Raw genomic sequence first — 12,395 nt, 5'->3', positions numbered from 1 at the left:
GATTCCAGGTGTTCAAATCACGCGCAAATCGTAGAAGTCAGTGGTACACCTTTGCTACCGCACTTCTTTGACGTGCCATTGTAATTTGGCATTATTGCCGTTGAACCTTTGCGCCCTCGGATAGCGATAGCGATAGCGTGATCTCATGTAATACGATCCGTGCAGATTCGCCATCTTCTTGGAACAAGTAGGCACCAGCTTTCGCTACGTCAAGCTATGCAGTCCGCTGTCCAATAACTTCGATATGTGCTTTTTATGCGGATTCTGTCGGTGACAAAACGGTTCATCGTTAAACGACCCCTAGCTTTGTTGGGCAGGCGTCCATTGGGGAGGTGGAGTTGAACGCTAGGTGCAGTTGGATGTGTAGCAACAGCTACTGTGCTGCAGCGTCGTGACAGGACTTCTCGAGAGCAGCAGAGCCATGCATATGGTCAAGCGTGAGGCAGTTTATTGCGTCGCACACTAGACAAGTCCTCGCGTTGTGCAGATGTCTAGCACTCCGACCACAATTTAACCACAAGAAGCCCCAACAGGAGCTAACATGGAACTCTGCAGCACCTTGGGATTGATTAGCAACTGTTCAAACGATCATATTGAATGCTTCATCTCTCTCTGCATAGATCGCCACATATGCCTAGCCTGTGCTTCCCATGACGGTTGTAAATCCTGCAAGGGCTCTGACGCGGGCATCATCTCCTACTCCACCATCAGCGTACACGCCCCGTTTGCCTTCTGTGACGCCTGTTTTCCGCCCTATTTGTTATCAACCAAATCGATAATCTGTTCAAGATTGTCGCTTCTGCAGTGCATCGTACATGGAGGATCTCGACTGTGACCAATTCAGCGATCAGAACATAGACATAATACTTGCACACCAATTGCCTGCAGTACTTCGCTGGGTAGTAGCCCAGGCTTGACCGACGTCCAAGACTTGGACGACGGAACCCGCGATTCTCTTACCATGGAGAAGTTGCACGTCGGTTCTGTTAATTTCTATATAGCTCTTTCATTGCATCGTATTGCCTCGATCATAAGATGAAGAAGAGTTTTCGTCACCTGCGAGGATTATGGTGACGGAGTACACTTATTGGCAGATCATTCCCGTCACGTCTAGTCCCACCGCTTAGTTCGACTCTACACCCATCGGGGGCAGCCATTCAAGCATAACAGCGAGCGAGGCTTGCTCAGCAGTATCCTACGTTAATATATCACTCACCAGCGCAGCCACCTCCAGTCAGGTGCTGCCGGAGACAAACTTCATGCGACATCTCCCCAAGCCTCCACTAACCTTGACACGAAATGGAAATTGTTACTAATCAATCCTGCAAGAAGTGAGTAAGCCAAGGGAGCTCGCGAAAGGGGTGGGCGTTGATAAGCAACGCTTGCAGGAATGCCTGGAGCAGAGACAGTCCGACAGTTCTGTGTTCGTAGTTCTATCTACGCAGGTGTGGAAATACCGTACAGGATGAGTCGAATTGTGAGTTTCATGAATGTGTGGCACCCGTCGCTAAGATGGATGGCTTTCGGAGACAGTTGTGACAACAAGAGACTGAGTGACGGAGAGAGAGACGGTCACCATCGTTCCTTCTTTGGCAGCACACATATGTTGGATGTATGCACTGTAAATAACGTGGGGAAGACAGCGGTTACATAGGTCAAATAGCATTCTCAACGTGCCATTCGTGCGGCAACAGGTTCCTTGCAAGAGAGCAGTCAAAAAGAGGTCCAAAATACAGAACGAAAAAATACATGGAAAAGAGAACAAAAAGGAACACCGCTGGCGCCTCAAGCTGGAGGCAAAAAAGTTGTCCCCAACTTCTGATCAGGCGGTCTCTGTACTCGGTTCGGTTCGAACATGCGTTTTAAGCCTTGCGCGAGAGGCGGCCTTGATCCCGTTTCGACATGGTGACTGCTCAGGTTGGACGCTTATGCTTAGCGGCGGCTAGCTTCTGATATTGCCAACTGAGGTGTACACCACCCGCTCCGAACGTGGGAGTTTTTAGCATCATTCTTGAATATATATCAATGGTCCCATCGTCGGATTTGTGCGGACGCTTCCCCAAAAAGAAGCGCCGCATGCTCGCCTTCTCACGTTGCAGTCCCTGCTGGCGTTTCTAACAGTGCAATACGCTTCCAACCCCATGTGTCTAGGATTTCATGCCGTTCAGTAAGGTTGTCCAGGCGGGCGTGTCGATGTTCTGATTTCCAGGACGATTGGATTGTGCACCTCTAGCTTATGACAGCGCAACAACGTATGGCAAAGTATCGACCCTGCATATCCTTCTAACCTTCCGCACTGCTCCTAACCGTCGTCTTCATTCTTGCGGAGATGTTGATGGACGATCTCTTGCAGCGATTTCGCACTTCTTCCATGTGATGTTATCATTCAATTCCTTACTTACGCGGGAGTCCTTTCTTGTGGGTAGCCTGTTGTTCCTTGAGAAGAAGTGCGCTCCCTCAGTAGTCCTAACTGCTGCTCTAGGAACCACGCAGCCTTAATCCTGTGCTTCCATGTTGCCAGACCTCCTCTAATTTACGAAAGGTCCGTCTTATGGCATATTCCTCGTGGCAACTCCATACTCGTTACGCCGAGACAGGCGACAGCCTAAGTTCTTTACACCCTGGTCGTAAGCAGTTAAAAGGACCAAACAACACATGTGTTTTATCCTGGGACAATTATAATGAGGCCAGATTGCGCACTTCGTGAAGTTGCAGCCAGTGCACCCCTCCATGATCCTCTCAATCATTTCAACTTCGCGTCGAGTTAATCGGTCGAATATCACCTCAATTCTGTACGATGACTAATTCTTCACAACGCTAGACGCCGTGCATCTCGATCACATCTCAGGGGAGACTCGTACTTAAGGTCTGATGCTTCAGCACGCTCTAAACTGTGCCGCGATCCGCATGGAGGAAATCCAATTCCCGCGTCAAGTAAAATCTCTTTGCGCCGCTCAACTCAAAGCGCCTCCATGGCGGCCTTGCGCGTGGTGCCACGGATGTCCATCATCAGCATGCCCCATTAGCAGTCCAAACAAAAGGAGGGAAGTTCTGTTGCTCCATCGGCTCAAGAAATCGATGCACCATCTCAGCAATTTACACCGTCGAGCATGGCGTAGTCCAAGGACGACCCAAAAATTCCCTCCCCCGTCGCCGCTACGAAGAGGTTCACGCCTGTCAAAGAATCCATCCAGCAAGGAAAAGCGAACACGGTCGATATTCTTCCCCCCGTGCGACTTTACCCAGCGGGGGCGAGACAAACACACGACGAAGCCCTCACGCAAGTTTTCCTCTCTCCCTTGATTCAAGTCCCCTGCGCAGCGAACGCGCCATCACGCAAAAAGGTACGTTGTCCCAATCCAAGGAAGGAAAAAAAAAATGGAATTGAAAAAATGGAAAATAAAAGAAAATGAAAAAAAAAATGAGGCGGGAGAAAAGGAGAAAGAGAGAAAGAGAGCGCAGAGAAACCTTGACCTCGCCTTAGGCCGGATCCTCACTTCAGCTACCGCCTGCAAGGTCGAAAGCCCCCAAAACACCGCGACTCCGAGGGCGTTGCCTCCATCCGTCCGACCGCTCATCCCGCCAAAAGAATAAGAAAAAGGATGCAGACCCGTCTCTCTCACGCGTGCATTTGACAAGTAAAGAACGGGCGGAGGGGGAGGGGAGGGGAACAGATGGTTAGAAAGGTCGTGAATCCGTCGGGAGAAGCAAGGTTCACTACCTCATGGGGCGAGAAGAAGAAGAAGAAGAGGGAGAAAGAGGGAAAGAAATTAGAGGAAGAACGAGCTTGGATCCTTTGGCATACCACGGCAAAGAAGGAGAAGGTAAACGAAAAAAAAAGAAATGGCGTCACACCCAACACAGTTTCCCGCACGCAAGAAAACCCCACTTGTCAACGTATATTCAAACCCGAAGGCACCTCGTGAAGACAATGAATGCACTCTTTTCGACACGAACTTTTTTTAAGTTTTCATCTTTTAGGAAAATATTTTTTTTAAAAAAAAAGAAGAGAAAGGGGTATTAAGGCAAATCAAATCTTTCCTTGCATTCTTCAAGAGTTCCAAGTATGAAATGAATACAAGGAAATTTAAACCTCTCAAACTCGGCAATTTGATTTCCAAATGGCAAAGACCAAAAACTTAGCAGAGGAAGGAACCAAAAATAGAGGTCATAGCATATACCTAGCTATAAATGTATAAATATATATATATATATATATGTGTGTGTGTGCATGTATACCCAGAAAAGGAGCCTAGATTCCCCAGCCAAAAAGAGGTTTCGTCTAAGCGACGGTACTTGCCCTTCTCGTCTTGCCGGCCACGAGCGCAATGAGCGCCGCACCGACGCCGCTTCCGTCCTTTGCAATGCCGATCCTGATCCTCTTCTCCCCCTGCTCCCCAATCTCCTCCACCTCCCTCAGTGCCTCGCGGATCAGGTCTTCAAAGCCAGGGTAGAACTCCACAAGGCTGCCGTCCACGCCCACGTCGATGATGTCGTCTCCCGAAGTCAGGCGCCCCGAGTTGATGGCTATGGCTGCTATGGCCACGGCGGAGAGACGAGCGGCGCGGCGACCCACGGCGGCGGCGAGCATCTTGATGGCTTCTGCATCTTCATGCGAGGGTGCTGAGACACCAAGGTCCTTGTCCAGGGCTTGACGAGTAAGGTGTAGACCTTGATGGTCTCCCACAGCCAGGCTGAGAAAGCTGGAGTCGAGGCCCCAGACCTTGAAGAGCGGTGAGTTGCGGTCGACGTTGGTCGTAGAGTGCAGGTCGTTGCGGCTGGAATTGTCATCCTTGAACAGGTCGCACTGTGAATCCTCGATCAGGGATACGATGGCTCTACGAAGGATCTCGCCCAAGAACATGCCCGAGACACGCTTTTCGAACATCTGGATGCCTGGGTTGACGCTGTCCTTGTCAAGGCCTCTGTCGTATGGCGTATCTGGCAGCACGGACAGCGAGTTGTCGAAGGAGCCCCATTCCGTGTTGATAATCATCTCGCCTGTGGATGTGTCGTAGGTCCCTGCGGCTTCGCTGTTGTTGAGTAGCTTCTTGCACTTCTCCAGCTTTTCGACGTACGCTCCGTTCGTTCCCGTGCCGAAGATGGCTCCAAGCAAAGTGCCAGTTTTGCCGGGAGACGTGTAGCTCCGCGCCATGAGCGTACCCACGGTATCATTCACCAGGGCAGCCACTCGCACGGGCAAATGCAGGGCATCAATCTCCGCCTGCAGTAACGCACAAACGTCTTTTCCCACTGCGTCCGCAATATCAAATCCCTTCGTCCACCTCATAAGAAGCCCGCTGTTGATCCCTGTCTGCTTCACCGGGAAACTGAATGTGAAGCCCAAGTCGAAGATCTCCTCCTCCTCTACGCTGTCCCCAGACTGCTTCTTTTGCTTGTATCCCTCGTAGTGCTCGTTGTGATGTTCCTGCAGGAACAGTTGGATCTGCTTTGCGAGGAAGCTGAACAGCTCCTTGGACGTCTTCGCGACCATGAGCTCCTTGGGGATCTTGGTCTTGCTCTGCGTAAGTGAGAATGTCGTGTTGCCGTGCAACATGATGGAGCACACGCGGAAATTTGTGCCCCCGAGGTCGACAGCCATGTACAGACCCTTCTCCGTGCCGTTCGGCACGGCCGTCACGAAGGTCGGTATCTGACTCAGATGCGTGCCATCCTTCTGGAGGCCCTCGTCCATCTCCCTAAGGAACTCCTTGACTGCCTTCCGCACATCCTCGCCCGAGAACTCGAACTCGTCGACGACCTTCTTGACCGAATCTGCAAGGCCCATGTTCACACCCGAAACCTTGTTCCGAAACGTGGATATGCCCTCCCTCTTCTGTCGCGCTGGCTCTGGATCCGCACACGTCCAATGGTCAGGGAAGGGACTCCACGGGGAGACGCCGCCCACGCTGTGATTGTAGTACGCCTTCTCGCGCTGCACACCAGGGATCAAGAACTGCAGTACGATAGCAATGACGAGAATAGCAATGCTCAGCCACTGGGTTGCGGTTGGCCAAACTGCACTGCTGTCCCAACTCGTCGTCGATCTGGAGCCAAAGGCTGAGCGGGATGAGATGGGGGGCTTGTCGCGGCGGAAGTCAAGCAGATTCTGCACCTGCTCTCTTGTATATAGCGGTTCGTCCGGTCGAGCTGCTTGCGCGGGAAGTGTGGCTCGCCGTCGCCGCTGCGGGAGTGGGGTCGTCAACGTGCCGGATTAAGCGATGGAAGCCAAGTCTGCAGAGAGGCAAAAAATAAGTGCGCAATGTGTGTGACCCCCCGTAGTCAGAGCGTCTTAATTTATTTTTCAACCTATTCCCACGTCACCAGGGCGAAAGCATTGAAGTGGGGAGTGGGGTCTCAATGTAAGTCGAGGTTTTTTTCGAGACTATGCACGTAAGGGAAGTAAAGTTTCGCGAGGGCGGGGTCACATCGAGCACGAGAACCCACTGCGTGTGTCCTGCAACTTTGTGCCGCCGTAAGCACGAACTGGAAGAGGTGGGAGAATGGGACGTCGTTGATTTCGCTTAGCTGATCATCACCTGGTCAGCATGCTCGATGATCTGGGCTTGGTGGTTGTCCAATTGCGAGCTCAAAGATCTCCTGAGCAGTCGGACGCTTGTGGAGTGCAACGAAGCCAGAAACGGCGACGTCACGATGCAGCGGCCCAGCTGGCTCCACACTCTCGAGCGATCTCCACACCCACAGCAAGAATTCCAGTGCTCTTGTGCGCTTCTGGGCGGCGGGAGATATTCGTCTGACGGCCACCTAAGAGACGGAGGTAGCTCTGGTTGAGCTTCATGTTCGTTGTATGCATAGTGATTACTACAACGTAACCGTGCCCGTTCTGCGACGCCGATGTGTCAGCGCGTTTCCGTGCATGAGCTCGTTTCAGCCTCACGACACGTAGATGCCAAAGCCCAACGTCTGTCCATACACGGCCTCGGCCCAGAAATGATGCCTCCTCCACCGGGAATGCTCATCGGCTCTCTAAGGAACACCTCCTGCGCACGGAGTTCGACCAGTCGCAGCCTCACAAGTAGGGATAGAGCGTTCTCAAAGCATTGCACGAGGCATACAAGAAATCGAAAAAAGTGCACCTGGCAGTAACTTTGCTCTAATCATTATTCCCTCGTCAATCTATGTACGAATCTTTGCTGTGTGCGTATGTCGGACTGTCCACGTCGTGCTGTCACGACATGCTGACAAGCCCTCCATCTCATCTCGAAAATACAAACGAATTGGTAACCGTCCGACGCCGCTCGAAATGAATCGCCTCCGCCACCCGGCCCGATCTTCTTCAGAAACACTCAAGTCTCTCTTCGTTTGTCCTGCTTCCCGCCGATCACTCTCATTTTACGACCACAAACGTGTATTCTATCATACAAATGCCACGAACCTTTGTCCACGATATCCACCAATCCTTAGCAGGGACGTCAGGACTCCGGCAAGAAACAGACATCGCGGATGATTATAATGGTCGGGTGATAAAAACTAAAATATAGATGTCTGGTGTGAATGTGCGTGTGTTGCTATGCCATGCTTCGTTGCTTTACCAGTAGGGAAAATTGCAGCTGTCTCCGAATATACGCCAGAATGGCTGCTTGTGCAAAGGATGGTGGTGGAAAGAGGAAGTGACAAAAGAGACCAGAAGGTTCGAAATCCCAACCAACCAGCTGGCAGTCATGCACAGGGTGAGATAAAAGAGATGAAGAATTACCGACTGCCAAGCTTTTCGTGATTTGAAGAAAAAAAAAAAAAGCGAGTAATCGTAAGCAGCGCCATAGCTGCTTGCCGCCAGCCTTGCCGCTTCCAGCTTCCACTTTTTTTGCAACCTTGACGGCAGCTTTGCAGAATGTACTGTGCTATGACACGCGGGTAAGCATGTTAGAGCAGTACACTTAAGTGCGTCCACCATTGAAAATATCTCTGCGGTTGCTACTCCAAGCGCGTCCGAGTGCGCTGTCGTTGTGCTGACCGTAGCTGGGAAAATTATGATTACAAACAGAACGAATCTAGCCATTGCTGAGGCAGTTGATATGCGTAAAGGAACGTAGAAAATGTTTATCCTACGCAGACCGCAGATACAAGGGGGGTTCGGTGTTCGGCGGTCGTGTTGTGAGTTGTACGTGCAAGCTGGAAAGGAGAAGAGCCGCAAAGATCGATATCGTCGTGTCACAGCTCGCATAGGGAAGCGAGTCACGGCTTGCTACTGTGTTACGTCTCAGACGCGAATCGCCGTTTTAACCATCGGTCGGGAACCTAGGCTGCTATTCTCGCTGCTAGTAGACGAATCTATATGAGCGCTGGCGCCGCTGCTTTCACCACTCGCTGCGCTAGCGCTCGCACTTCCAGTCAGACTGCGAACTTGAGGGTTCGGCTTTTGCGGGTACGGGTTGCTCACCCCTGCGTGTTGTTCCACCTGAGAGGGCGCTACCGCATTGCCCTGGCCCGGTGGATATCTGGGCACCGGCTGTCGTACTCCCGGTGGCGAAGGTCGACCGTTCATAGTTCCGTTAGGTGGGGGGTATCCATTCGGAGGGGAAGGTCGCTTCATGGGTGGACTAAGAGGGTTTCCAGGCGACTGGCTCTGTCTGCGCTGTACAGAGGGCGGGTAGGCGCCGTATGGCATACCGCCATTCTGAAGCTCATTGAGTCTCTCCGTGGTAAGCGAGTTTTGTCTAGACTCCTTGCCCATCTCTCCTCGGTCAACGTTGCCGTACCTATTGGACGAGTAGCCCATGAGAGGATTGGCCAAGATAGAATCTGTGAGATTCGGCATTTCTGCCACTAGTCGTGCACTCGTCCGGTTCGGCTTGCTTCTACCAAAGAGCATACGCCCTCTTGACGGTGGTGGGGCGCCCATGCCTGCACTCATCGCTCTGGGATTGACCGGAGCTTTACGATTGCGACGTGACGTGATGCTCATCATGTCAAAGTTATCATCCATAACGACAGGTGACGGACCACTGCTTTGTCCCATGGTATCAAAGTAGTCATCATCCCCTTCATCGTCTGCCCAACCACTAACAGTGGGAGGCCCTCGTCTTGGCGGGGGTCCTCGACCCATACGCAGCTGCCTCTCTCTTAACTCAAGCTCACGCTGCCTTAGGGCGAGCTCTCGCTCGCGTAGTGCAAGATCTGCGCTAGATGCACCATGTACGCCATCGTCACCATAAACTCCATCAGGCAAGCCGCCCTCTGGGGCAGCATCGTAGAGCATAACGTGACTGAACTCGCCCAGGTCCTCGTCAATCGATGATCGCCGTTGCATAGGGCCATCGGGAGCATAGCCATTCGGATTCCCATTTCCCATCCTCGGGGGGTATCCGTTTGGCGGAGGTCCACGTCGCATCGGTCCTGCCGGGCCATTGAATGAAGGCATTCGTCTTCCGTTGGGCATACCGTTAGGAGGACCACCGCCATTCGTTGTTGGTCGAGGAGCGCCGTTCGCGGCGAAGGAAGAGGAGCGAGGAGGGGGTGGCTTTGCACTCGGTGACACAGGGGGAGCGGCAGGCGTCTTGAGATTGGTCGCGTTCTTGTGATGCAACAATGCGTACAGCGTTTCAATACGTGGCACAGAGATGCCAACCTCCTTCGCCAGCTTGATGGGGGATCCAAGATACGTCTCGACTTCCATTGGACGCTTGTCAACAAAATCCTGATACATAATACTGTTCCTCTCAGAAGGCTGTATCATCGTGCGCATTGTTGATTCTCGGAAGTCATCCGGGAAAGTGCAGTTGTGAGCCTTAGCGAGCGCGACTAGTTCATCGATGAGACTGATAACCATGGCGCGGACACCGGTAAGTTCGAGAAGCTCCGCATGGTTGGGGGTTTCAAACAGGACGCTTGCTGGATGGAATGCGATGGGCCTGCAAAATTTAGTCAGAGTTGAAGCGGCGGGTAGAGGGTGGTTGGGAAGTCTTGTTTTTCTCATGCATACCCAATCATGCGGTCAAATTGCTGCTGTCGAATGTTGTTCGACACGACGCAATTCACATTGCCGGTCGTGAGCGTCATGGCCAAGGCCTCGGCCATGTCCTTTTGAATTGATTCGGGGATACGTGAGTTCTTGTTCGCCCAGCCGACCCAGATGTCGGTAGAGTTGCCACGGTGCTCGAACTCGCTCGCACCAAGCTGAGTGAGATCTGCGCCGCACACTAGAGAGAGAACTACGTTGGTTGGGAATCTCTGCGACAAGTAATCTTCAATGCCAAGGGCGTTCGTCGTATTAAGAAGTATGCATGTATGTTGAGGGGATACAACAGATTGGATTATGTTGGCAAGATCGTAGACATCTGGTAACGCTTTTACGCAAAGCACGACATAGTCAAAAGGGTGCTTCGAATTTGTCGAGGCATCTTCAGCAGCCGAGACGACTGTTGCGGCATCATCAGTTCAGAGTCGCGGATGACGGCGGATTCACGAGGACACGCACCTAGATACGGCTTGAATCGTTCATTGCCTAATATCGATGATCTGAACAGGTGTCAGTCAAAGCAGACGATGGGACATCGGACAGCCGACGGAGCTGAAGGAGGCGACATACTTCATCGATATGCCATACTGAGCGACCGACTCGAACTGGTTCTTCCACACGAGAGTAACGTCGCATGCGTTGGTCGCTTGCAGCCGCCACGACAGGAAGGCGGACACAGCATTCCCGCCAACTACGCAGACGTTAGCTTTGGGCATTGTGCAAGCTCAGTGATAAGGCGTATGAGGTTTGTTGGTGAGCAGCAGGGCCGAAGGGGTGAGACGGGCTCTCCTTTGGGCAAGACGAAGTAAAAAGTGGAGAGTCGGTTATCCACCCAAGACCAGGTGGGCGGTCCAACGTGTAAAATAATCGACTAGGAAGGGGGGCAAGCGGCGTACCTGACAGTATCCGCAGGCGTGGAGTAGTTGGCGCCATTACGCTGGGGTGCTGTCGTCACAGCGAAGCCGACGAGCAGCGACGCTTCGGTCGGGTCGTGGTTATGGTCGTGATCGGTTGTCGGTCGTAGACAGCGCGAGTGCTTCGGGGCAAAGCCAGAATGCAAAGCTGGAGAGGTCGCTGCGGTGGTCAGAGAATTGGGATTAGCGACGCAAGACCAATTAGGAGTGATAAGCAGGCCAGCAAGGCCGGGAAATGAGAGCGAGCGGAGAACGAAACGACGGCGATAAGCGGGAATTGGAGACGGCGGAGACTGCAGGCCAAAGGTGCGTCGAGGAAACACGACAAGAAAGGTGAGGAGGGCGAGGAGGAGACGAGGAGACGAGAGACGGATGTGAAAGGGAGAGGGAGGAGGTAGCAGGATGGAACTGGAGATTGAGCGAGGGGAATTTTTGGTGGTGATGTGAAGTCAGCTCGGTCGGCTGGCAGCTGTCGCTAAGGCGGGCGGACAGACTGGCAGGCAGGCAGGCAGGCGGGCGGGCGGGAGGGCGCTGGGCAGGCGGGCGGGCAGCGAGACGGACACGCAGACAGGCAGGAGCGCGCAGGCCGCGGGAGCTGGAGCTGGGCGATGGGCATGGCCTCACGGGCGACACGGCCAACTTGCGGCCAGCTTTCCACCACGCCGACATCCTCCCACGACCGCTGCGACCGCATCAAACCACGGTGCCACGACGATTGCGGACTTCGTGCGCCAAAGACCCGCTAGCTCTATCGCCGGGCCACATCGGTCAGGCTCGCCCACGAACGGGAAGGGCAAGGGGAGAAGCCGCCACACATCACCACTCGAACGCGCTATGGATCACCACTGCCATCATCCACCACGCAAACCATGCACACGCACTACGCACTGCGCTCCACACGCGCCAAAGGGCTGGCCCAGCGCGCCATTAGAGAGATAGACGGAGGCGGCTTGTGCAGCACGAAACACTGGCCCGAGAGACGGGACCTTGTCTGAGGCTGGTTCCGTTTAATTATGGCTAGTTATATCACACTTACGACCACCACCACCGCCGTGCTAACTGCAACCACAGCAGCACGACTACTCGCTAGCCATTGCCGGGCACCGCAGGATCACACGAAAAAAAAAAAATTAAAACAAAAGCGATCCTCTGCAAATAGACACGTTTTCGCCACCCTCGACAGAAAATGAGACATGCGCCCGCTCGTGTGCGCTTTTCCCGACGCACAGAGCGGCTCCACACGAGAACCTCCAAGCTTTGGCCCGAAACCGTGTGTGGTGAGAACTTTCGTCGTCAAATGTGCTGTACCGCCGCGACGGGTTATCGCGCTCTCGCACAGTGCAAAAAGTCCCGAGATGAACCTGGGGCGGAGCACGCACGCAATCACTGGGCGCAGGAGTTGAACGACGACGCTTTGCTTGCCAGGGTGGCCCACCTTTTGACATGCGATGCGTCGTGGACGCGCAGTCGCGTTCGTTGGAAAGGAAAGTTTTTCGGGCGAT

General features: G+C 53.2%; 2 protein-coding genes across 4 annotated transcripts; both read right to left on the bottom strand.

The window, feature by feature from the left end:
• Positions 1–4,026: 4,026 nt before the first annotated feature.
• PV09_08712 (uncharacterized protein) lies at positions 4,027–6,608 on the bottom strand. Its single transcript, XM_016362660.1, has one exon. The coding sequence runs from the start codon at positions 5,786–5,788 to the stop codon at positions 4,283–4,285; it is 1,506 nt and encodes a 501-aa protein (XP_016209527.1). The 5' UTR covers positions 5,789–6,608; the 3' UTR covers positions 4,027–4,282.
• A 491-nt stretch (positions 6,609–7,099) lies between these two features.
• PV09_08711 lies at positions 7,100–11,399 on the bottom strand. 3 transcript variants are annotated; one of them, XM_016362659.1, is made up of 6 exons: positions 10,876–11,399; positions 10,550–10,670; positions 10,439–10,479; positions 9,944–10,379; positions 8,402–9,872; positions 7,100–8,333 (listed from the first exon to the last, which is right to left on the bottom strand). In XM_016362659.1, exons 1-6 carry the CDS (start codon positions 10,910–10,912, stop codon positions 8,319–8,321), a joined length of 2,121 nt encoding a protein of 706 aa, XP_016209526.1. In that variant the 5' UTR covers positions 10,913–11,399; the 3' UTR covers positions 7,100–8,318. The 3 variants fall into 3 exon arrangements, with proteins under 3 accessions (XP_016209526.1, XP_016209524.1, XP_016209525.1); XM_016362657.1 differs by having other exon boundaries at positions 7,100–9,872; XM_016362658.1 differs by lacking the exon at positions 10,876–11,399 and having other exon boundaries at positions 7,100–9,872; positions 10,550–10,809.
• Positions 11,400–12,395: the final 996 nt, after the last annotated feature.

Source organism: Verruconis gallopava, assembly GCF_000836295.1.
Source record: "Verruconis gallopava strain CBS 43764 unplaced genomic scaffold supercont1.46, whole genome shotgun sequence".
In the NCBI taxonomy this organism is placed as follows: domain Eukaryota; kingdom Fungi; phylum Ascomycota; class Dothideomycetes; order Venturiales; family Sympoventuriaceae; genus Verruconis; species Verruconis gallopava.
Note: the sequence above shows the minus strand (reverse complement) of the source record. Positions and strands in the feature narration are given on the sequence as shown.